The sequence below is a fragment of the Acanthaster planci genome, linkage group LG14 (genome assembly GCF_054643075.1).
Source record: "Acanthaster planci isolate LZ-2023a linkage group LG14, COTS_SCS, whole genome shotgun sequence".
In the NCBI taxonomy this organism is placed as follows: Eukaryota; Metazoa; Echinodermata; class Asteroidea; order Valvatida; family Acanthasteridae; genus Acanthaster; species Acanthaster planci.
Window position 1 is genome coordinate 12,717,644 of NC_141790.1, and position 27,110 is coordinate 12,744,753.

Genomic DNA, 27,110 nt, shown 5'->3' on the forward strand with positions numbered 1-27,110 from the left:
TGACTTTTTGGTAAAGAAATATCGCTTTTCTTTTTCTCCGCCTCTCTCATTTTTTGGCTCAGGTATACCATGGAAAGGATCAACTACGGCAAGGGAAAGATTTTCCAGAGCATGAACAAGGTACAGGGTAAAATTAGCTTCCAACGCTGCGAGTTCTGTCGACTACATGGTGTGACTCAGCCCGGTAATTGCGCTGTTTAGGTCATGCATGAAGTATGAAGTCAAAGTACTTTACCTGAAAAAGGAATAACTACATTCTGATTAAACCGTGTGTGTTTGCATGTACAAGTACATGTACACTTCAGGAAATAACAGTGGCAAGATAGAAGCCTTTTCTGTGAAATGAACTTCGTGAAATAAAGAGTACAATTAATCAATACGATATCATATTGCGCTTTTAGCGTACCCACGATCACAAAGCGCTTTACAATTTATTTTTCTTCTCGTAAAAGGAAAACTTACATTAGCTTCTCTTACTTTAAGTTATCCTTCTCTGTTTGATTCAATATTTCGTTCTTTATTCAGAACATCTTCAGGAATGAAGATGCAAGCTTTAGTTAGTCCGTGATTGTACATTTCTGTCTGCTACATCATGAAATTTCTTACGAAAAATATCTTTAATTCTTAAGTGATGCAGGGATTTCTTCTGATGAGAAGTTTAAAAGCACTCATAAGGTGATATACGTTAAAACAAATCAATAATTAATGCTTCACATTTCTGCAACGGAAACGACAATTTCATTTGGTGACAGATAAACAACACCTCATGAAATTACTCCTGCCACTGTACCCCCAAAACAAAACCAGACTAACAACAGATGCTGAATTGAAATAGAAATTTTCCAAGGCATTTATTGCATGAGGTTTCATTACAAACCAAACGTTTAACTTTTAAATTACATCCATACAAAAGTGTACAACTGTACACAATGTTAATTTCTTGATACATGTGTACAAGCAATACCTATCATATTAAAGTGTACATGACACATCAGTGGTTCGGTAAACGCAACAGGAAACAGTATATCCTGAAATATTAAACTTCAAGAAGAATTGGATGTCATTTCCTTCAACTAAAGATCCTGTTAAATGTAGTGGCCTTGAATTAACCAGAGGAAATATTTGGCGCAGGTTTGTAACATTTTTATTCACATAATGCACAACTGGAGATGTTTAACATATTTAATCCCATGCCCATAGTGAGAGCCAGACAGCGAAAATAATCATTTAGGATTACAAAAAAACAGTGTGAGCATTCTAAATATTATCATTAAAAGAGATCTCTGTTGTGTTTTCACAGAGACCAGACCAACATGTGCCAGCACAAAGACAAATTACAAACTTTGACACCAATATTTTTTGGAATGAAATAAAAAAAACTAATGAATCAAACAAAAGCTATTACTTCTAAGACAGTGAAAAAGAGCATTTTTAAGTGAAAGAAGAATGTTTTTCATGGTTTAATTGATGGTGTTCTGTACTGATGTTACTGTTGTTGATTCAGTCAATAACTCTTTTTTTACACAATGATGTACGTACACGTATATGAAATGCTTTTGTAAGCTGACAACTGCCAACCAAATCTTGCTCATTCACAACTTTAGATCAAACTTTGTGAATTTCAGTTTCCTAAATATGACGAAGCGAAATACAAACATCAATTAACACTGAAATTCAACCCTATATAAAAAAGTGGCCTTTTGTACAATACAGCACCAGTTAACGCTGTGGTGGTTTATTCAATGTATTACCATTATCAAAAGAAAATTTCTATTTGGTGTTAATAATTCTTCTTAATGGTTGAAAAATTCACAATTTTCAGTTATACATTGGTACCAGTGTTTACTAACACTGAAGCTCTGCCGCAATGCCACATATTTTCATTCATGTGCTTTAAAATTTGAGATGGGCAATTTTACATTATTTACATGTACATTAAATTGTCAGTATCTTCTTAAGCATAAGTGCAAAGATGGTATCATATCATCACAACAGAGTAATAAATTTACAGGTATGTGGCTCCACCTGAGCTATTAGTCATATACATGTACAGGTATGCTCTCTCATATTAGACTTACATTTTTACTTTTGTTTGTGTGTCACTAATATGACAGAAGTTCCAACTTTCAAACAGCTTGTTCAAAAATCTGAATAGACTTGAGTATTACAGTCATGTACATCTTTTATGGTTCCATACAGTGCAGTGTCTATGGTGTGTTGTCGATTGTAAATACATGTATATACCGCATACGTACACACTCATCCACACATACAGAAGTACATGTACTTCCACCCCATGCTCACAATAAGCACCTATAAGTGTGCACCTACATGTACAAATTGTTGGCTGTTCCACAAGAGTGTGTTTAAGCGTGAAACAAGCTCATTAATCTTCCTTAGTTGGAAAGTTTCCTGGGTTCATGTTCTACAGAGACATGGCAACCAAGCCTAAATTCAGGCCAACATGACATGGGAAAAAATATTCCAAACTTAGGATATCGCTGTGTGTGATTAGAAGTATTTCATTACCACCATGCACTATTGTGAAGCCACTGGAAATAAATTTGTGGACAATCCAATCATCAAAAATCTTTGCATTTGGACTGAGAAAATGTAAATGACTGCACTGACATTTCTTCAAAAATCTAAAAATGATCTATGCTTAATTTTTCAGGTTGAGGATCAAAAATACCCCTACACGTATCTTCTTACATCATAAAAATAGCTTATATTACAGTTTCATTAAAATAATTTGTCAATACTTTTTAAATACAGTGTATTTTTAAAGTATTTTGTTTTCTTTTAATTACAAAGGATGAAATACATGTAACACAAGGCAAATGAGAAAACCTATGTGTTTTTAATCACTTACAGATACAGCATTGATTAAAACATTTGGCCTTTAAATTAATGCATCTACGGTACACATATCACAATTATTTTTTAAAATCTATGTATGATCTACACTAAAGGTCTCTAACATATCCAGTTAGTCTGTACAAAGATACTGGCACATTTAAACCTTCTACTACAAGTTGTAATTTACATGTACATGTATGCAGAAAGTTCAAAGTTGAAAGGCTGGGCTTAAAATTAAGGTATGGGAGGGTGACAACGCAATTATTATTACGCACAGAAATAGTAATATAAAAATGTAATTAGATAGTGTTAATATAAAAAGAAAACAAAAGGGAAATCAATATAAAGCACAACAAAATACTTGACACTGCCCTACAAATGGAAATGGAATTCCCTCTGAAATCGAACCACAACCTTTATGGATATATATTCATGAAGACACAACTTTATTTTACAAATTTACATTGTTAATACTCATCATATCAAGCCTCCATTTTGAAGATATTGCATGTTTTCCTATACACAGGAGTGAAAAGTGAAGACCACTTCCAACCTTTTTTCACCTTGGCCTTTCCCAGACTTCCTACCAATTACATGTTACTGAAGCTTTAAAATGCTACGACATATCTAAAGTTGTGATTTTTGGCTACCCAAAAGCTTGTGAAAATGACAGTCTGGTACTCATGATGTTCAAGGCTAGAATAAAGACCTTTCTGTATTGTAAACCTAGACCAAAAATGGTTGCAGCAGCTTGAAACTTGAACTTATGCACGTTATGCTAGAAGAAAACTTTCGAACAACCAGGCATACTTATAAGATTTTGCATCATCCTGTATAGAGTATGGTTTTTTAATTTCCACTTTACACAAGTCACCAGGAAAAAAGCTAGGTTTAAAATGCATGTATATTTTGTATGTAAGTTTCAGAAATGAACGTCTATATCACAAATGGATAGTACATGTCAATTTGTTTTCCTCTGAAACAATCAAGATGTACATATACATGTATGAATATCAAGCTTTGTGTTCCAACTAGTGGGTTTTGGCTCTTAACTGTGTAGAATATTCCAAACAGTGGTTTTGGCTCTCAACTGCATAGAATATTCCAAACAGTAGTTTTGGCTCTTAACTGCGTACAATATTCCAAACAGTGGTTTTGGCTCTCGACTGCGTACAATATTCCAAACAGTGGTTTTGGCTCTCGACTGCGTAGAATATTCTAAACAGTGGTTTTGGCTCTCGACTGCGTAGAATATTCCAAACAGTGATTTTGGCTCTTAACTGCATAGAACATTCCAAACGGGAAACAATCCATGGGACAAGAAATAACTACTGATAAGACAATTTTGCAGCACTATGTAGACAACATGACTGAGTAGAGGGCTTGCCATATTTTTCCGCCAGACATTCTGGCTACTAGAACCTGAGTTAACTTTCCAACAAATTTGTGAAAGTGACTTAATATGACTCGTCATCATAGAACAATGAACATTAGTATATCATGTCACAGAAACACAGTAACAGATGGATTCAACTATGAACCACTGAACCATACAGACATTATACATTGTGAAATGTATAATGTACATGTATGTGCTCATAATTCAAGGTTTCAACTACATGTACATACACTGTGACACTGAGTTGATTTAAGGTGGACCCTGTATGCACTATGCACTTGGTACTTGTATAATAAGCTAGTTTGGTACTTCAAAAAGCCAAGGTCTTTCGTGAGTCAGCGCATGGCTGTACTGATAGGTCAGACTATCCCATTATAGCTGTTATATCGTATTATAGCTGTTGCCAGACAGCCTCTTACTGGGCATGCGCTGTTGGAATATCGAACTGGCTCACATGTGCTCAGGCAACATTGATTCATTCAAGGAGTACAGGCTTCCAGCTTCACACGAGATGTAAGTTTGGGGGAAATGGATCAGAGAATTTAAAGGCAAAAGCAACAAATGCAGAGCAAAAAATTGAAAGTTAAAATCACCAATAGAATGAGATGATCTAGAGATGAGTAAACTGACAAAAACTTGTCACAATAATGCAGGTACATGTATGTCCCGACTCTTTAGTGTCTATAGCATTTACTACAGGAAGGGAACCCCATCCCCATATCTTTCTCTACAGAGCAGGGGCAGAGGAGCAGCCAATATATGCTTGTCTAGTGAACACTGCTGATGACATCATTTGACATATGTACACATTGATGCAAACAAGGTGTTGTAGCAATAATTTCAGGAGGGAATTTAAAAGGAAACGGAGGCTCAGTCAGCCTGATTATCAGGAGGGAACCAGGCCTAACCAACTCTACAGGCCATTTCCTCTCTTAGACACCAGGGATTCCTCAACTTCTAATGTTGAGAAATATACATAGCCCAGCTTCCATGTACATGTACACGCATGGCCATACAGCTGCATTGTAAGGGCTCTTCCACTATTGTTTTGGGCACAAAATTGACAAAATGGGTCTGATTCTGGAGAAAACTTTGACTGCATTTGTTTACTCTTTCAAGAGTCACAACAAATACTTTAATTAACAGTTATGCCTTCACCTATAGGGGTTGAAATGGTTCAAAAGCATGGTTTGGGCCCATTCATTTAGTACTGAATGGCTCTGAAACACCAATAAATGGAATTTAACACACCTGTCAAATATGAATCACATCATCATCCAAACTCCACCAGAAGGTACATGTACATGTACAAATACAGCCTCCAACCTATGGTTCAGGATGAATAAATTGGTACAAGTATCAAATATGCATTGAACAAGATGTTAGAAACAGTTTCCTTCATCAGAATGAGCTGCCAGAGTCCAGAGAATTTGACATACATGTAAAATGAAGAGAAAGACTGCGTTTTTAAACAAACCCTCTACATGTACATGTAGTTATCAAACCCTTAATTTAAAGCATAGCATACTGTATAAGAGCTTCACGACAGGCGAAGGATGTGCAATGTTGTCTTACCTCTTTGAAATTATACCACATCAACCTTTCACCATATTTGCTTACAAACAATTTTATTCCCATTGCATTATTTCAACGGGTCACCCACAGTTGACAATTGCCATGTTTATGTTATCACTCCACACATTCCCTGTTTTGTTCCTTCTCTTTCCCTGGCACTCTGCAGCGCAACTGAGGTCACTCCTCTGAGATGATGATTTTCCTGTGGGAGATAAATTGGCGCCACAGTGTTGTCTCTCCTCACATCAGCCACCTGATGCACGGCGGATGAGTTCTGGGGCAAAAGAAGTCTCACAAATATTGGCTAAAACCTTCCACTGGAATTGATTTTTCTCCTTCAGGCCGATCCAGGCCTGTCCAAATGAGAGACAGCAATCTGAAGAATTAATCCCGCTAGTCTCGATAGGGGGCTTACCTCACTTCACTGCAGAGGACAAATTCACGACTAGATCGATTTCCTGCCATACTTGCATTTAGACTGCATTCTGTATGTACGTGTACTGGTTGTAGGACCCATTTTCTGTACATTGAAGTCAGAGCGGCACATGTATCCATTACTGTACCACTTTGTACTGTACTTAGAGAAGACATATCAGTAATCCTAGACGCTTTAACCAGGGTCTGTAGCCTGAGACAAAGAAAATTTCCACTTCGCCCTAAATTAGACTGATAAATAGGAAAGGCTGAAACTGTCACCCAGTCTCTGCAAACTACGGTAGACAGGTGGATGATACTGGCATCCTTTCACAAAGTATCATTACACACATTTTTAAAAGCACTGTGATATTACAAGCTTCATTCTTTCGCAGTCTCTATGAATGATTCAACGCTCTCTTTTAACTTAACTTCACTCCTACATGTACATATTTCAAAAAGAAGTTGTCACCTAGATGTCTCTCCAAGTTCCAACTTCTCCTTTGCAAGCTATCGTACATGTACGGTTTGATGAAGATGTCAACTCCATGACAACCAAGACATTGCATAGTTTTACTACCACAGCAACTAAGGTTCTCCAAGGTCCTTGTACGCATGCTTGCACATAAATAGCCAATGAAAAATATAACTTCCAAATGTCTCTGGGTGTGGATCAGAAAATGAGCATGGTGTTTCTGTTCTCCACAGTTACATGTAATACAGCCATCAAGGTGGTATGTGATTCCATATGTAAGATGGCGATGTTTCATCTACGGCGGAAGACTGCAAAGACAAGAAAGAAACAAAAGTGTAATTAGAGGAGTCAACTCCAGTACATGTACACAAACAGAATAAACAATGGTCAAGACTGCAATGATCACAAACACGTATATGTACATGTACAGAATTCTACAACTATTTGAACTTTACAAATAATCACCATAATTTGGTCTATGTACATGTACGTCACTACTATTTCTTTGATACATTCAAACATGTATATCGGTACACATGCCGCACATGTACAATCACAGAGATGGTACATGTCACGTATTCACTGTACTATACATGCAAACGTGACCCATAACATTATGGGTACAACATGTAGTAGCAATAGCTTTCCTTATGTCTCCCATTTCTATCAATACATGAACAGGTACATAGTGTTTGTACACATGTAAATGTATGCATTAAGACATCAGCAGACAGTGGACAGAAGTCAAGGGTAACTCAACATCAGACTAAACATGGTTTGTAGACCAAATGGCCTTAGCACCATTTGGGTTACAATATCCATCCATTTGATGCATTGTCTGGTAATACAATTACACCTCAAGACACCTCAGGAAACCATGAACAATAGACTGTCATGCTGAGTGCATCAGTGCATGCCAACAGACAGACAAGGAAGGGGCACCATGAGTTCACATGTGTTACAACAATAAGCAAATGCACTGGATAATGAATTGGTGTTGGTCACATTGGAAGTAAAGTACAGCAACAGATGGAAAATGGTGTAATTTCATGAACAAAATAAGTATTGGCTCTACCCTAAAATGTACAGTAACACTGGTTCTGCCCAAGGCACTACCCAGATATGAACTGCTTACACATGTACAGGGTACATACATGTATTATGCATGTTAAAATGCTGCTTACTCAATTAAGCATGCAAGTACATGTACATGTAAAGTACCATTTCTAGATGGGGAAATTGAAGCATACCGATACATGTGTACACGTGTATGACCAGGATATTTCCATTATATGGGCATGAAGCAATTTAAAGCACAAAGCACTGTATTTTGATAGCCATATGCAAGAACAGTGAGTTCTTTGAGAAGTTTCCCTGCCCTACATTGTACCTGAGATGAAATTCTTACACCAGATGTATTGGGGATTGCAAACAAAGAAAAGGACTACTGTCCTAATTAGAACCAGATCAAAACAAAGTATTAGAAATCATCTGCTAGCAGGGCATGCAGAGGGCACGCATGGTATAGGTCACAGTAGTTTCTGAATCTTGATTGTCTTGGGAAGTACACACTTGAAAAAAGATTGTTGTTTCCTACATATTGATAAAGGTATGCAAATAAATACAGTACATCAATGTTCTCTTTACAGTTTGGCAAGTACCACTGCCATGGTAAACTACACGTACATGGATTGAGCTTGACATGTAAAAATGAATGTAACAACATCAGTGAAATCTAGATGCAATTTCTGGAGTAGAAATGATGACCCGACTACCACACAAAGCACACTAGCTACATGTACATGTATGAAGATACCCACAGGTTCACGTACATACTTGAGAAAGGACAGTAAATTGAAAAACACTGTGCAGCATACACGGCAACATACACTGTACATGTACCGATATATGTAATATATGTAATTTAAACTGAGAGTAGAAAAATAAATGTGAGAACTCTTTATGTACAATAATAGTTCCCCCAACGGCAAGTCCATACTAACAATGGGGATGGGGAAAAAGAGCAATACCTTTGCATTAATATGATTAGGAACCCTGGCTGAAGTCTCTCTAAAATGGATTTGTTGACTGAAGCTGAAATGATAATTCTATTACAAAGAATCAGAACTTACTGATGCTCGTGCCCCGAGGAAGTCCTGATGAGAAAAAAGTGCTGTGAGCATGGCTTATGACCCAATAAACTAATGTCATTAGGCATTTGTTGGGTTTCAAAATTGAACTAAATTAGTGATCTGACTCAGCTATAAGATAACATGGCTTGTGTTGATGAAGCAAACTGACTGCTTCAGGGAAGCTGTAAAATTGCATGTGATAGACAAATTCTCCTAGTGACCATATATTAAACTTCCATGACTTAAACAGAATTCATGCCAAACTCAAACACAGAATACATGTGTGTGCAGGACTGTTCCAATAGTTAAATTTCAGCTGTTATTTCCTGTTGGCAACAAAAGGCATAAACAGTCAATGCAGCATCTCTGAATATCTCTGAGTTGGCCCAAAAATTAAAATGGTGAGCTGTGTTTTCAAAGCCGACCTCTGACGGGGCCAAGATAGAGTCTACTACACAACTCAAAATATCCTTCCATCCAGGGCAGATGCAAACAGATGGTTCTATTTAAATGTGCATCGACTTTGTTTCATTGTGACAAAATCCGTGTCAAACACTATCCATTATTAATCAAGCTACCCAGTATGGTCAGTCAACCTTAACCAGAAGGGCCATTATGAACAGTTAATATGGGTTTTCTGGACAAAGGAATTGGCATTATGGAGAGGAAAAACTTCTTTGTGGGGTTACATGTACATTACAAACTCACAAATTAATAAAACATGCCCAATTTGTAGAGCAAATTTGAGCAGAAAGGAATTGTTACATGTATCCAAACAGTAATATTGACTGAAAATGAGCAGTTTATGGTACAGTATAAAATTGTTTGTGTTGAAAAATTTCAATCTCAGCATGCAACACTGATAACATCTGTGTCTCATGCTAAATAATAGAATCATTATTCATACATGCAGCAGTCAAATACATGTATGATTAACTGACAATAGCTGCCATGTATTTTGCTTCATGGACTGTGAATCAAACAAATACAGCTTCTGCTCATGGAGGAATAAGAAATCTAAATGTATTCTCAGACATCATGTACTGTACACCAGGAAATCGTTGAAGGCAGGTCATTCAAGTGCTCAGAAAAGATACTTAATAAGGAGAAAATATTTACATGCACCCTTATCAAAAAGCCAATCTTGTGTGGCATTTTGTCTACCTTTCCATACATTCTATGGTCTTACTTGGCTTTGTATTTTCTGTAAGAGTTCAAAGCACCATAGGGCATGCTAACCAGAGTTTACAATGGCACAACAGAATAAACAAATTAATTGGTAGCAAATTTAACTTTTTAACAAGAGAACAGCTTGGGCTGGCATCTACATCATCATGTAATTGTACAATTTGCATTGTACAAGCAAGAACATGAGAAATGATTGAGTAACAACTCCAAACAAGGAGCTACTGTATGTGTGTAGGGTAAATGACACTGTCTGGACATCACCTCTCCTCAAGATGGGCAATAGAAGGTAAACTATGATTCATTGCTGTACATCATACAACATACATGCACATCTTCAATGTCTGGCACACCATAATATTTGAACAATGTGGCAACGTAGAGAATGCAGTAAATGTACAAGTAGACATGTGCATTTACAATGCACAGTACAGTATAAGTACTATACAGTCACAGAGGAGTGCTACATCCTAGTATTAAGGTAAAATAACAACAGTACATCAGTTTCTAAAAGTTTAGTATTGAAGTAGCTCTTAAAATTAAAAAAGATTCCTCTCAGTTGAACATACATGTAATAGTTGCATCATTCTTAGTTGTACCAGTTTTGAAGGTGAAGTACATTTAGAACTGTCAGAATCACATTCCAAATGTTACTGACCATAGTAGAAAGCAATCAATGTAATAACAGACAGCCAGTTTGTTGGCCAGGTGTTTCGGGAACAAAGCATGCACGTTAGTCGGCATACGGCTGCACCGCTAGGACAAACTATCCTGTGCACATGCTGCTTTCCAGAACACCCTTAGAAATGCTTCAATTTTATGGGCATCATACCAAGCTAGCTCATTTCATACGTTGAGTTGCGTGCAAGTTATCATGAAATCACTGTACTAGAATGAAACAGAAGAATAAAAAATGTACATGTACATGTATGTACAATGTAGCTGAATACTACTAACTTCATGGGTTGCACATGCACCGGTATACATGTACTTGTATATGTAACCTGACACGACAAAATGAGCGTTAAGTCACATTCCCCTCTTTCCTATTTTGAAGGTTCAAAGTCAAATATTGAAGAGGTCAATTTGGGGGTTTTGTAATATTTAGAAAGAGTCTATTTAATTCCAATCTTCACAGGATCATATACCGGTATTTTAAAATGTCATCCTCTCAGCAATTTTGACGACAGCATTCATTTGTGCCTGGTCAGAAATGTTGAAACAATGTACATGTAGGGAACAAAGATGGAGGGCTACCAGAATAATGTCACATTCTCAATTTATACTTTTATCCTACATGTAAGTGGTCCATTACCAATGGAAAGGTCTCTCTCTGCTGAATTAAAACATACCAGTATCTCAAGTTTTGAAAATTCGACTTAAAGCTCATTTTGTGGTGACACCTCACATACATGTATGTTCACATACATGTAAATACATGTAAGAGCTGCACTGTGCATCGAGGTTTACAAAAGAGGTAAATCTTCAAGTCCTTGGGCCTGAATTGGGTTAAATGGTCTCTTTTAACCTGGCAATACAAGACTTCAGAAATAAAAAAAAATTAAAATTTGACATTATAGATTTTATTGTATTATTTAGTTGAAAATATTTCTGGCACGATACTGTATCTAACAAGTTCTGCTAGCATTCAAAATGTATTTTGACAACCTAGTTTGGCTAATGTAGTCCTGGATGTTATCATACAGCTTCAAGTATACAACAAAGTATCCAATCGCATACCAGTTGTTAACAGTATAGTGTCTACATGGCTCCTTGCATTTAAATATGATTGATCATTGAAAGGGTCACATAGCCTGCCATCTCTAATGGACGAAAATAGACTGAGGCTAAAGGTTACAATACATGTACAGTAGATGGGTTAGCTGATGCTATTATCATAGTAAGACATGATGTATTACGCACACATATTAACGACTTTTACAAAGTAAAAAGGTGACAAGCATATTTTCTTATCACAGAGTGAAGGAGTAATTTCACTGTTTTAACATCTCTGCGCCAAGATCATAAATCCAGTAGGTTTGCACAGCCAAAGGTCAAATTTGGCTCATGTATTTGTAATTTAAAAGCAATTCATGAAGGAGATTTTGGTACACGTACATGTACATGTAGGCCTTACATGTACTTTCTTCAAATGATCAGCCGCCTGCTTTCTCACTACACTCGGCCACAGCTTACCACATGAAAACGAAGACTAGACCCTCAGAAAATAAATGTGAATCAAGAATATTTCACTGAAGATAATGGATTCCAGAGGGTAAAGTTAACTAAAGGCAAGGACAACTGCTTGGCTTATTGAATATCTTCATTGCCAGTTATTACAATAAAAAGTCATGAGCAAAGTAATGTACACATGTACGTGAAGCAAGCAAAGACTATGTATGCAACAGGCTCCCGTCTCTCATGCCTCAAAAGAATCATTACAATCAAATCATACAAAATATAAAGCATAGCCCCGAAGCAACAATATGGGCATACATGTGTACAGGAACATTGAACACAAATGTATGAGATGATACGGATGTTCACTCCAATACTAAGGACATCACAGCATGATTGATATTCCTCTGTACTTAGACTATGAACTTTACATTGTACTCACAGGTTCACTGTCCTCCCTTTCTCTCCTGACGACCTACATTGTATCAGTACTGACAGATTAACCTATTCAACTCTCTCCTCTCTTTTTCCTAGAAAATTCAGTATTGTCATTGAGGCACAAAGTGTAATGCCTGAGTAGCCAAATGTAAAGCTCTTTCAGGAAGGAACGAAATTTTTATCAAAACCATCTGTAGGGAAAATTTGCTGAATACACCACAATAATAAATGTAAGGCCCTTTAATAAGTTTTTCTCAACCCCTTGTACAATTTGAATCAAGCTTCAGTACCTGTACATTCAGTCAAACTACATGCACATGGAGACATGTGTCCTTAGAATTATTATACATGAAGGAAAAACAGCATAAAGTTTAAGGTTCACATAGTTTTTATCATCTTTTGACAAATCCTTATAATAGACTGCATTTTCCAGCATCTTGTCATACTTGTATCACTCACAATATGCATAAATCCTTCAAACCAAGGAGGTTCACTGTCTGAAATATTAAACAACATCACAGTCAACTTTGCATAACCTCTTGAAGTTGAACCTTTCCCTGCTGTCTGCTGTTTCCGAGAAGTTTCCATTATGTTGTCATATTTAATAACCCTCCCACTGAGACTATACAAATATTATTCATCAGAGTCCTTGTATGCTGTGGGCCAATGATGCTAACTTTGCAACAATGCCAGACTCAGCAAGGTGTAGGTGTGTAATGTACTGGCCTGCACCCATGCACAGGTACACTATGTACACAGACTGCTCAATGTTGACATAAAATAGAAGTCAAACAGAAAACAGAGGTCAAAGGAAGTGATCTGCCTACACTAAAAGTGCACATGTGTACTTACATATACATGTACAAATCTATTTATATTAATCCCCACTCTTCAGTTATTAATACTGGGAATTCAATTCAGCATTTAACTTTCCTGTTAATCAATTTATTGCTAATGTGTATATTTTTGAGTAAATCAAAAGTTCAATACCAGTACTTCTACATGCACTTGTCCTAAACTCAGTTTTCTCACAAACAATGTACATGTACATCTCTTTCAGACTACACAACTTGATTCCCATCCTTAAAATCTCCCATTTGCACATTTTCTTTAGAGACATTATCAGCAAAGCAACTGCGAAGCATTAGTAACCACACTGAAAAAGTAAGAAATCAAATCTGCATCGCCTCTGTGTATATCGTTTGTGCAGAACAACACTATCGGAATTCCCAAGCAACACTTAAATCCAGCGTGTGAAATCATTCAGAGAGAAAATGGTCCAGACATTATATAAATACTGTTCACAAAAACTTTAGACACACAATTGCTGAGGCAGTGCAATACAAATTTTGAGACTGGACAAAGCAGTAATCAGCTGCTAGAGGTCAAATGCAGGGCATGGACCATGTAACCTGTACTGAAAGTATTGTGTGCAAGACAATGCATGAAGCAACTGCAAATGATGGGTGATATATAGCATCTACATGTACATGTACAGTAGCTGAGCTTAGAATGTTCCCTTAAGAGTAATGTGAACTTGCTGACTGTCGAACTTTTCCCAAGAAAGCTATTAGGGACCGTACTGAAAAACACAATTACTCATGGCCTTCTGCACAGGTGTAGTGTGTATGAAGTACATTTACTACACAGTGAGTTTCCTAATTGATTTGGCAACAGTTCGGTGCCGTAACTCTCATTTAGCAAAGTCACTTGCTAACTGCTAATGTTTAAATTTGCAGACCTACATATACTACATGTAGCGGTACCAAAATACCTGTAGATGATAAACAGAGTGCAAGCTTGGAGTGAATACTGCAGTCTATACATGTGTGTATGTACATGTACATGTACATGTGCCATACAATGTAGCCACATGCAAATCGAAAGCATGCAGAAAAGCAAACTGTTGTCATCTAAATCAAGGTGGTGTTTCAGTATTGCTGTTGGCAACAAAGTATATGTACATGTACGTGCAATTCCACATGGACAACAAGCAAATTATACATGTACATGCATTCATCATAGGTGTACATGTATGCAATGATAAGATACCACTTTTTGTCAGTTTGGTGAAGCTCTGAAATCTGCTGGACTGGAGTACGTTGTACAATGTACATGTACTGGTACTGTAGATGCCTTTGAACCAAATGGGTACATGTATGCCTTCCAAACAATGCTCAACAAAGGAAAAAAACCATCCAAACAAGCTATTAAAGTGGAATTACATGTACATATGCATGTGTAAATCTCTGAATCAAGCCAGTCACAACACACAGCAATCTGTCAGGGCTGCATTAAACCAGTGAAGGACAGCATCATTAATCACACTAGTGGTACCCTGCCAGGGTGTTTTATGTTTACAGTGGTGTTGAACTGTGAGAAGAAAAATGTCAGGATTGTGCTGATTGTCCCTTAAAAAACATGAACCACTACAAAATGTACATGAATGTACATGTACAAATCAGTGCCTGGAAGATAAGCTACAGACAACAAACGGTACAGAGCATGTACATAATATAAACCCCCCCAAGCCAGTCTTACACTTTATGCTGCTTTATGGGACCTTACATGTGCATGTATATATTCCTGACATTAAGCTTCCATTAGTATCGTTATGGAATAGTCTGCAGTACATTACTGTATGTGTGGGTACCAGTACCAAATATTTACTGTACATGTACATTCACATACTGTGCAAGCGTGAGTCATGATAAATTGTTTTAACCATCCACAAGGATCAAATCCTTCTAAGACATCAATCTTTGAAGGATTAGGCAGACATGTACTAAAGTTCACTTTCAACTCTCCTCTAAAATGTGAAAAAGATCTCACACCTGTAGGTTAATGTACATTGAGTACGGTACGTGTGCACGCAGCAGTCACTTTTTATTCAACTTCAAACATTCAAATGTCTGCAGGTACTGCTAAGTGCAAACAATGATTCTTGGCTGTACAGCCATGTTTTGAACTTCTTGAAAAAGTCGCTTTAGTGATGGTAAGTGGGTAGGCTTGGGCTTTGTGTAGAAGAACACACATGTAGCCTGGAGCGACCTGCACTGTAGGGCATGAGAATAGATACATACATGTACATGTATATACAAGTACATGTACATGATGCATGGACCAAGGGAATACATGTACAAGTACATGTATATACAAGTACATGTACATGTACATGATGCATGGACCAAGGGAATACATGTACATGTATATGCAAGTACTTGTACATGATGCATGGACCAAGGGAATACATGTACATGTATATACAAGTACATGTACATGATGCATGGACCAAGGGAATACATGTACATGTACATGTATATACAAGTACTTGTACATGATGCATGGACCAAGGGAATACATGTACATGTATCTGTGATACCTGAGTTACATGCACATGTACCGCTATATACATGTAGGACCAATGTACATGTAAGTTTATTTGGTTGTTTAGGGAAGAAAAGAAACCTTGATGGAGACACAACTTGAGTTGAAAAAACTAATATGCAACGTTTGATCCTGGTAACCATGTCAACTATACCGGTAGGTTTGGTATCTCTCTGTTAGCACTGGGCACTGAGGAATTCCAGTCAGGACAGTAGAGAAGATGTCAAACTAAATTTGAATGTGCTTTTGTAAATTAACATCTGAATATATGTTTTCTGTGAAGTAATCCATTCGTGTTGTAAAGACAACAAAGTAATGAAGACACCCGAAGCAAGGTTTATGTTATTCATTAAATGCTTGAATATCTGAGTCATTTGGCACTAAAATAAGGCCAAGAATAATAACAATTCCTTTTATACAAACACAGTGTCTTTCTCACTCCACTTGCTTATGTGTTCCAATAAAATCAACCATAAAGGGCAAAAGTTCAAGAACACAAGCACAGCATTAACCACGAGGCTCTCCTTTTTGTTTAAAGGTTAACATTGCAAGGGTCATCTAGTGTGTGTGTGAAAGTGTTGAAATTAAACCTAGACATTTCCTCAATGGAATTTATGTGTACAATGGAACCTGATTGATCTACATGTACATGTAATAAAAGGTTGACACAATGCACAGATCTGCCTTGAATCCACTAGCACCAGCACAAAAATTATGTGGACAGCAATCAAAGAGTAAATGGTGTAGAAAGGTATGTAACCCTGACCAGTAAAGGAACAGGGTCATCATGAATGCAGATTGTACTAGTACATGTACATGTAAGTGACCTGGAAATCCATGGAAAATGTTACTCTATGTTCATGTGTACATGTACATGTACCTATCCATGAAACTGGGGTCATAAACTGAGGCAAGGAAACTGCCACAAAATTCCATGAAAGTTACCTGTAAGGGTAGCCCGTTTTGCTGAAAATGGGATCAGTAAAGTGTACATACATGTACAAATGAAGCTACATGTAAATCAGACTTCTACATGTAAATAATACAGAGTCTTTGTAATTACCGTAGTTGGGTACCTGGAACTATATCTAATATGTTGGACAATAGTTAACACAAGAACGGGCCAATAACATTGCCAGCCAACTGACGCTCATTACATCTGATCACTCATAACACCCGATTCTCTAACATTTATAACACAGAATTTTGGCACCTTTATGACCACAGAGCCCAAGGTTGTTGCAAATTTATATTAAAATGCTGCGTGTACATCTGCAAAATGTGTACGCCTGCCCGAACTGAACATGCTGAGATCATTTACATGTACATAAGAGCCTCACTACTGGTACGACAGGGGATGACAAAAATGTGGTTTTAATATCTTTGCCTCAGTTTTGGCAAGTTGCTGAAATTACTTCCCTATCCTGTTCATTTTTTATTAACAAGTTATTTGCACTGATATCCTGTACATAAGGCACATCTAATAAAATCGTTTCCACATGTCTTCTGAACATGATGCATTAAATGGATGTAATGAAGGAGAACAGGAAATTAAAGAGTAAGAAGGATGAGGAGAAAGGGATATGTATGAAGGTCTTAACTTGGCAGACTAATTCACACATGTTTCATTCAGATGAAAGGATTGAGGTGGGACCTTGAAGACTGAAATAGCAATTACAGTAATATGAACAATAAGTTGAACATATTCACATCAAAAGTAAATCGAAAATACATGTATAAGAAACTAAACTTCAAAACTGATTTTGGAAAGAAAACCTCAGTTTTGCCCTCCCACAAATGTATTCCACCTGCTGTCCCACTGCATCCCATTTACAGTGTGTACATGTATGACAAATTAAAAAAAACGAATATCAAGAAGCTACATGTATACCTCACATGAATTAATAAGAAGTAGACCTACATGTACTGTATGTTAAACATCCAGATATGATGCCATGTACAAAACCATTAGTGCATGTTGTCATCACAGCATCCTAAAGAAAATGACCAACTGTGGGGATGTTTAAATTAAATCCCACCTGCCATGCAATTAATGACATCAACACTTGATCATATTACAATGCAGTTTTGGAGGTACATTGTGCAGTTGCATGTAAGATGAGTTCCTTTGTCTATGGTGGGCTACATGTATAATGCCCATAAATGCATGTGAAGTATGTACATAATTTTTACATCCTTATACATGTACATGTACACCAAGAGTTGGAACTCTCCAACAAGATGAAACCTAATTTAAAATGTTTTGAAAAAAAAATGAAAATGAAACTTTTTGGGGGAAAAACGTTATCCTGAACAAATTTGATGAGAACAGAATGCAGGTTGTACCCCCCCAGAAAGTAACTGCATTTATTACATTTTGTTACATTTTTCTACTTTGTCAAAAAACCTTAGCTTCCCTGCAAATCATCACTTGTGCCTCAGAAATGCTCCTGCATTGAGCTTTTACATGTAAATCTCATTTCTCAGGAAGTTGCATGTACATGTACCTGGTTGATTTGTGCCCAAGAAATACATGTAGTAGTCTCATCTTGAAGAAACATGGCCCAACATCACTCCCTTCCTTCCCACAATACATTCAAGTTATTCAAGTTAACATCTTCACAGACTTTTCCTGTTATGATAAAACCTCAATATCCACCCCTTGAAACTACATGTACTGTACATGTACAAGTCACTGAAAAGTACAAGGAAGGAAATGCAATAAACCTGGCAGCATCCTACACATGAGGACATGAACATGTCCATATTTGCCAGCTGACATCATTGACGTACATGTACATGTACGTGTACATGTATGTACACTGTAGTGTACATGTACATACGGATAAAAACAGGACACAGATTTATTAAATTTATCTCCCTATGTGTATCATACCCACATATTACAGAGTCAAACATGATAAAAACTATCAGTACATACTGTAACATGTACATCATAATTGCCAATCTACCAGTACATGTTCACCATTACCAGTACAGGTACATGTAGCTCCATGATTAAACTGCACTCCATTAATTCCTACATTATGTACTGTACACTCTAGCCTCTAGGCCCCTACACTTTTCCAACTCCAGGGCCCATAGTGCAGCATGGGCTGCATTTTTCTTTCATACAGTACATGCATACATGTACCATACATTGTAGATCATGTACATATATACATCATCATACGGTATCATCAACAGCGACATAAATGTAAATGGTACTGTACATTCACTTTCATTTTTGATTTCAATCTGCAATCAATCCGATTTTTAATCTTTTTATTCACTCCAGAAAAATGCATGAAGTAGCACTGTACACTACATCTACCAATTCACATTGGGAAGATTCTAAATTAATAAGGAGCATGCTAAATATCAACGCAAAAAAATCATTCTTTATAACAGGCAATTTATTCCTTTACTTGACCAGTGGTCACGAACCTACTACAACATTTGAAATCCTTTCCATCAATATCCTCTAGTGAACTAAGCACACAATATTGCAGGTCAATTGTGCTGTTGCCTGAACTTTAGAAATAATTTTACAACTGGTAGCATCTACCGGTATGAACATGTACAATGTACATGCATACTGAGTGCTATCCAGCAACAGCAACAAACAAAAACTGGTCTGAAAAAAATATACAGGGAAAATAAACCTTTACGGGACAAATACCAGAAAATGGTTTTAAAAAACTTATTTTTCTGGTCATGTACCGTATACAACAGAGCTTATTCCATGTAAAAATGGAAGCAGTACATGTACATGTAAGTGCATTCCATTCATGGGGGCTCCATTAACTTCCATTGCAGCCATCTTTGTCCCTCAGTAGGAAGCGACATGTGGACATAACCCAGGCTCTATAGTCTTCTGGGGCCCCATCTCTTAATGAAATGCCTGACCCAATGCAGCTTACTTAACGCTACATTAAGCACATTCCTTTCAGATCTGGTAATGAACCAGTCCACTAAGCATGATGCGCAAAATATAATATGAAGTCTGCTCACAGTACCTGTGCATGTTGGTTTACCTTACATGTACAGTATGATGGCTCTTGACACAGATGGGGCAGCTTAAGTAAAACAATAAGAACAGAAAGGATTTATATGAACATCATAAATTAACCACCTCAGAAAGTAATTAACTGTACTGCAGACCAAGTATACACGTACATGTATGTACCGGTAATTCTTCACTACTTAAGTTAAAAGTCAACTTCAGTAATGAGTAAATTAACCTACATGTACATGTATGTAAATGGCCTAACATTTTGGTAAGTACAGGTATTAAACCAGTGGCACACAACTGTTCTTAATAAACATGTGACAGTTACAACATGTATATGACCTTGTGCTTTTGATTCACTGCATATCAATATCTTGGGTACCATGCTCTGCAGACACAGTAAATTGAGATAGGAAGACCAAATCTTTTAGGATGTAGAGTTGTAGACTGCCTCACAATGGAATGTCTCTATCCACACAAGGTTTGGGATTTTAAAGCTTAATCATAAATTTCATGTGTCCTTTTTTTAGTTAAAAATTATAACTAAAAAACCAATTACTGCCATTCTTTTATTCATCAAACCACTTTTCACATCAGGTTGACCCGACCCTGCTCACATTATTTAGGTTTTGTTAGTGTAAGGTGTGATTGAAATTTGTGACTTTCTGTTAACACCCAGCTTTATAACCCCAGGACTGTAATATTCAATGGGCTATCAACCAGGCAACAATACATGCACATGGACCTTGTGAATTATCTGGGAACACAAGTGACCCCTGTCCTTGCTTACCATACAATGAAGCCTTGAAGGGACAATGCTGGATGGATGGCATGTAGTAGATTATTGTGAATTATGCTGTCATGGCTGTGAGAACCACTTCTCTGGTTGTATTACTTTATTTTAACCTGGGAAAATAAGGTCCAATTGTGCCGGTACAAAACAACACAGGTCATTCAGTTTACACTATTCTATTGAGATTTTGGATCAGCCAACAATGGTCATGGTATTATAGGAAAGTTCTTCCGACACGTGTACATGTACAAGTACCTTATTTTAGGGGAAAGTATAAAGGGTTGTGTTGTTAGCTACATGTATGTATTTCATGACAAGTTATAACAGAAGAATAAGGTTTAGGCCTATACAATCACCCATGACAAAGATACATGTACATGTAGTTTTGTGGATAATTTATGGCATTGTTGAGGCTGAGTCAATTCAAATAATATTCAACCTTCAATTTGATCGAATACAGAAGACATGTATCCAGATATCAGTCGCACCGACAAACCATTTACAAAATCAGTTGTAAACATGCACACAATTGTACATTACAATCACTATAACAGCTTCTCACTTCCAGGACTATCTCCAGACATGATTAAGCAAGACTGAAAAGAAGAACAGTACTTCTTGCCTTGTTGACAGCTTTTATTCCTTTTGAATCTTTTAATGATTTACTTTTTGAATAGTACATGTAGGATGCATTATTCTGTTGCTTATCACTTCAATCTGCTTAGAAACAAGCCTCTTTGTGCGATTTTTCTCATTTAAAACAAGAAAATTCTTCTTTTGTATTAATTTTGCATCTGAATTATCGAATTCAGAAAATAGTATTCAAATACTCGATAATCGATGGAATAATCAGATATTTAGCACAGCCCTAGGCATTGTTGCTGAGTGTAACAAACTACCCGATGCAGGTACCATGTGTACTACAGGGAGAAAATTCACCAGCTGTCCAGCTTTCACCGTTCAAAAAACACAACTACATGTATAACAATATACAAAAGAGTGATACTTGGTTCATGGTGTGAACATGTATGCACATGTATACATCTAAATTTATTTATTAAAGTTAATGTTGGTGTACACATCTTAAATGCAACCACATGACTGGCATGGGGCAAGTGATGACAATGAACTAAGCAGAAAATTGTCCCTAGGTAGCAAGTCATCATGTCTTGACATCTCAGGGGGTCAAATCAAATGGGCAATGCTAATACTATGAATTGAATTGACTGCCATTTTGTGTGAAAGGCATTGCACTAGTAGATCCTTACCCAGATACCGGTACATCTTTTTGACTTGTCATGACTAGGGTGAAACATTACATCAATGTGCACAGTGCATGAAAGCAAAGCATAAACCATGCAATCCCAACTCCACCAAAGGCTTACAATGCAGCAATTACAAAAAGAAGAGTCGCGACTTTCAAAATTCTACGCTTGCCTTAAACAAGCAGGCACGCCTTATTAACACTCTGCTCATGCCTGGCTGTCCTTTAGGGAAACTCATGTACATGTAACTGGAGATGGCAGCAACAAAGGGAAGGATGTAATATTCTTCCCTACTGGGGCAGACAGTGAAGAGAGAAACCTTCTGGCTCGATCAAATCTTTATCAGGATAAGATCCAGGCCAATTACATTGCTGCCGCCAACATCACAGACTTCATGTGTCTGTGACACGTACATGTACATGTATGTGTACTGGTAGGTAGGCAAGCTTGAGTGGCAAGGGAAGGGGGAGGTTGAAACATAGGACAGTAAGGAGTTTGACCCACTTAAAGCAGGAAGATCTCTAATGCCCCGGGGTGGAGGCCACCGTCAAAGATGAGTTACTTGACCATCAACCGTTCAGACTGATGATCACTGCAGATTAAACTGAGCATTGAACTACACCTACGTGTAAATTTACTGCATACATGTACCGGTAGGCACTGATTTAGTTAACAGTAACATACTGTAGATATGCACAATGTACTGTTCAAGTAGGGGGATGCTTTAAGGATGGTTTGAAAATTCCTTTTAAAAGGTACATTGTAAGTCTTCAAGCACTCACAATTTACAAAAACTTACAAATATTTCATGCAATAGTGTCTTTCATAGAACACATGAAATACAGATACAGCTGTACACATTTACATGTAAATATTGTGGGGAAGTTATTTTCTTGGTGCAATGCTGAAAAAAAATTAATAGATGCCTTTATCATTACAAAATGGTAAACTTAGCATACTTACAGGTATGTACAGTACATGCTCAGTGACCTTACCATAAAAGCACTTCCTGAAACACTGCCGCACCTGACTATTGTACATGTACCAAATAAACCCAACCAGGACCCCTTCAGGGACTACCTATTGTCAGCCAACAATACTATCACAATGGGAAGATTACCGCAATAGTTTGTTATTGGCCCTACTTACCGGACCAGCCCATAAAGACATATTGATCAATGATTCACCTCTAAGAAATTGTACATTGAAAGTTAATGATACAGATATTGTATGGATAAGTAGGACGGGTCTTCGGTGGTACATATGTACAGTATGTTATGTACATGTACAGTGTACATGAATGAGATGAAATGTGGATTTTCTCAAAATACTTGAGCTTTAGAGCAAAAATATCGACATTAACTTGTGAAGTACCCCAGTACATGCACATGTACCCCACAGTAGGCCTGCTAAGTCCATGATACAATCATACTCTGAATAGTTACTGATAATGACTACACAGGTGGTACATGTATGCAAGTTGAAGAGTTGGAACATCATGTTAAGACAAATCAAATAAACCCCAGAATTGTGTGATTAGAAACCATAGAAACAACTTAAGCACTGCACACATAAATGCAGATCTACATACCAGTACATGTACATGTATAATAACATGCATTCATATTTTCACACTAGCCCATAATTTTAAAAGATACATGAACATGTAGACAAGCATACATGTAAATACAAAATCATTGAGAAGTGAAACTGAATCAAGCTACAGGTACATGTAGGACAAGAAAGTTCAGTCTTTTTGTTTCTTATTGTTCATTTTGAGAATGACTGAAGCATATGGTATGTACCAGTAACAAGCTGAAGGGGTTGAATCATCTACATGTGGGTGATTCCAAATACTGTCCAAGGATAGCCAATGAAGCAAGACTAGTGTGGCCGACCATAGTGTAGTCGACCTTAGTGTGGCCGACCAAAGGCCTTACCTGTAGAAAATACCTTTAAAACAGAACAATTTTTTTCTTTTCCCAACAACATGCATATATCTAAAAGTGTAAATCCACGTTCTGCCTCTGTAAACTGATCTGAGCACTTTCTGCTTAATTATGCTCGGAAGAAAAACCTCTTGAAATATTTAACTAATATTTGTCCTTATGAGGAATAACAGTACAATTGTAACAAAGCAACCTTTTTCAGAAGTAAAAGCCTCCATTCAAGTGTGCTGATGTTTTTGCATTTTCCTTCCTTGTCAAATTGCCAGCTGTGCTTCCAATATTAAGGTTTTCAGATTTTAGTCCCTGAGGTCAACTACACAGTTCACGCCATGGGTTTCCTTAAACCAATGTTGCTAATCTTTTTCTCCAATTACTGCTTTTTCTTCCTTCTTTTAGAAGGAAATAAGTGGTACTTCTAACTAAAAGAATATGGACCAGAGGGAACAAAATGAAATTCTGAATATCTAGAACACAGCAATTTCTGTTTTAAAGATCTTTATACCGGCAACTTTCAGAACAATTTCATTCATTGAATATTTTAGTTGTTAATTAAAATGGTGAATGCAAAGTTCAAAGAAAAATCTACCGATACTTTAACTTGAAGAAAGAAGTTATCTCCATGACCTAAATTTCTGCAATGACTGCATATTTGTAAATTGTACACCTGTTTAGTCATGAAGCTTCCCCCTCCCCCTGGGTACCAATTACCAGCCACAAGTTGAATTCATTGCTATTAGAACCATGGGGGAAGGGTACACATTCACAAGCTGTGATTCATACTGTTGGCTTTCAAGCTAGGCAGAGTGTGACCAGTTCCATGCAAAACCCAAATCTATACAGCATACAGATCAAATAGATTTTGCTTATTGTGTATTTCACGAAAAAGTGCCATTTCATTTGTCCCTTGTACATGTGGTAATCACTGTGCAGCTAGCCATACACAAAACTTATAATGTAGTTCAGCAAAACATACTGTTTGTGTGAATACTCATACAAGGTAAACAGGTGATTCTTACAACTTTTGCAAGACAGCCCAGCAGACATGTTAAGTAGGCAATGGCATACACTCGTAGCATACATGTTCATTGACCAAATTAATACATGATCAAAACAGATTAAACTGAACAGTTTTTGTGTACACAACTGTCACTGGAGGATTTTTTCAGTGTGTACCGGTACATGTACATGTGTATATTTGACATGTTTGAATGGGATTTTTGGATAGAAATTTGTAACACAACTCGAATAACTCAGACAAAGTTAATTTAATAGTATCAAATGTCTATGCTTATTCAAATACAAAAGTCAAAATGTACATGTGTAATTTAACAAATAATGTACATGTATACATGTATTATTGCATAGCATGTACATCAGTACATGTAACATGCATGTACCACTTCATTTTATTTCATTTCTTTCAAGTTGTCGGGATAATGCATACAATATATTACAGACAAGAAAACAAATAAACACTGCAATAGACATAACAGAAACATACCAATACCCAATCAGCTCCCGCAGGATTACCCAAAAGAAACAAGTTTCTGTCGAGAGGCTCTCCTAACTGACTGGATAAAACATACATTTATAGAGAAACATGAATATTTACATCTAGTTTATCAAGATGTAAATCAGATTTATACTTAAATGCAAATACATGTCATATAACTTAAGGCTGGCAACATAAAAAGCAATAAGTAGCAAAATATCTAGACAAATATGTACAAAAAAAGGATATTATAGAATGTAAATCAGATTTATACTTAATTCCAAATAATATAACTGAAGGCTGGCAAAAATAAAACTATGTATTTTGAAAGAAATATATAGTTTTATATATATAGAAATACCATTATATTAAACGTTCAAGTGTAGTAATCAGTAAACACATTATAACAACATTAAGATCGAAATGTGTTTCAAAAAGCAAAAAAAAAAATTGTTAACTTCCAGTAATGACCCACCTTCCTTGGTCACAGCACATTGCATCCATTGCACAACTTTTTCTTATTCCGTTTCCCAGGTTGAAGTAGCCTCATGATCTCCATTACACACTCAGCAAAAACCTCATTAACGTTCATCGTGTTTTTGGCAGAGGTTTCGTAAAAGGGTATTATCCACTTGTTGGCCAAGTTCACGCCTTCAGAGGTAGGAACCTGTCTTTCTTTTTCTAAGTCTGCCTTGTTTCCCACTAAAACCAGTGGGACTTGAGTGGATCCCTTGACCCTTATAATCTGTTCTCGTAGATTGACCACGTCCCCAAAACTCTGCTTGTTCGTCACGCTGTAGACAACCACAAACCCCTGACCATTTCGGATATACAAATCTCTCATGGAAGCAAACTGTTCAGTGCCAGCAGTGTCAAGAATCTCAAGAATAGACATAGTGTTCTCCACTTCGATGGCCTTGCGGTAGAAGTCTTCGATGGTCGGGTCATACTTCTCCACAAAGTTGCCTGAGACGAACTGTACAGTTAGGGCGCTCTTGCCCACTCCGCCGCTACCTAACACCACAACTTTGTACTCCCTCATCATTGTCTGTTCCTTGCTCTCTGTTTTTAGTTAGTGTCTAAAACGACGACAAATTCCAGTCTAAAATATCACAAATCCCACTCAAGGGACTTACGTCTTAAGTCTGGTCACCGTGTAGGTGATGATCACTATTAATTACCCGGTGAAATAACATGATAAGTTTCGGAGAAGATTTCACAAGCGTGCGCCGAACTTCGAACTCCACAAGGTTCTAGGAGGCGTCTACTTCCGAACGCCCAGCTGTTAGGAATGTAGCATCTCACTGCACTGCAGTAGTATAGTACATGCACACAATGCAGGCTTAAATATTAAATCGGATCGACCGCGTACAGCATACAAAACGTGTACAAACTGCACATGCACTGGTACTATGCATGCAGCGTTTTGAACACTCTGCCTGGCTATGAGAGTGGACCCTCTGAGCTAATAGAAATTAAGTGAATCGCAGTGAGGATATTAAAAGGGTGCGTGTCAATTTAACCTTGCATCTTGTCCGAAAAAAACTGGAATTGTTT

General features: G+C 37.1%; 1 protein-coding gene across 1 annotated transcript; it reads right to left on the minus strand.

Annotated features, from left to right (window-relative positions):
• Positions 1-826: 826 nt before the first annotated feature.
• LOC110981706 (ras-related protein Rap-2a-like) lies at positions 827-26,947 on the minus strand. The gene is made up of 2 exons (XM_022239517.2): positions 26,029-26,947; positions 827-7,030 (listed from the first exon to the last, which is right to left on the minus strand). Exon 1 carries the CDS (start codon positions 26,596-26,598, stop codon positions 26,038-26,040), a length of 561 nt encoding a protein of 186 aa, XP_022095209.1. The 5' UTR covers positions 26,599-26,947; the 3' UTR covers positions 827-7,030; positions 26,029-26,037.
• Between the last annotated feature and the right edge of the window lie 163 nt (positions 26,948-27,110).

Excerpts from the sequence above, each read along its gene's own strand:
- LOC110981706 (XM_022239517.2), bottom strand. The coding sequence starts at position 26,598 with ATGATGAGGGAGTACAAAGTTGTGGTGTTAGGTAGCGGCGGAGTGGGC.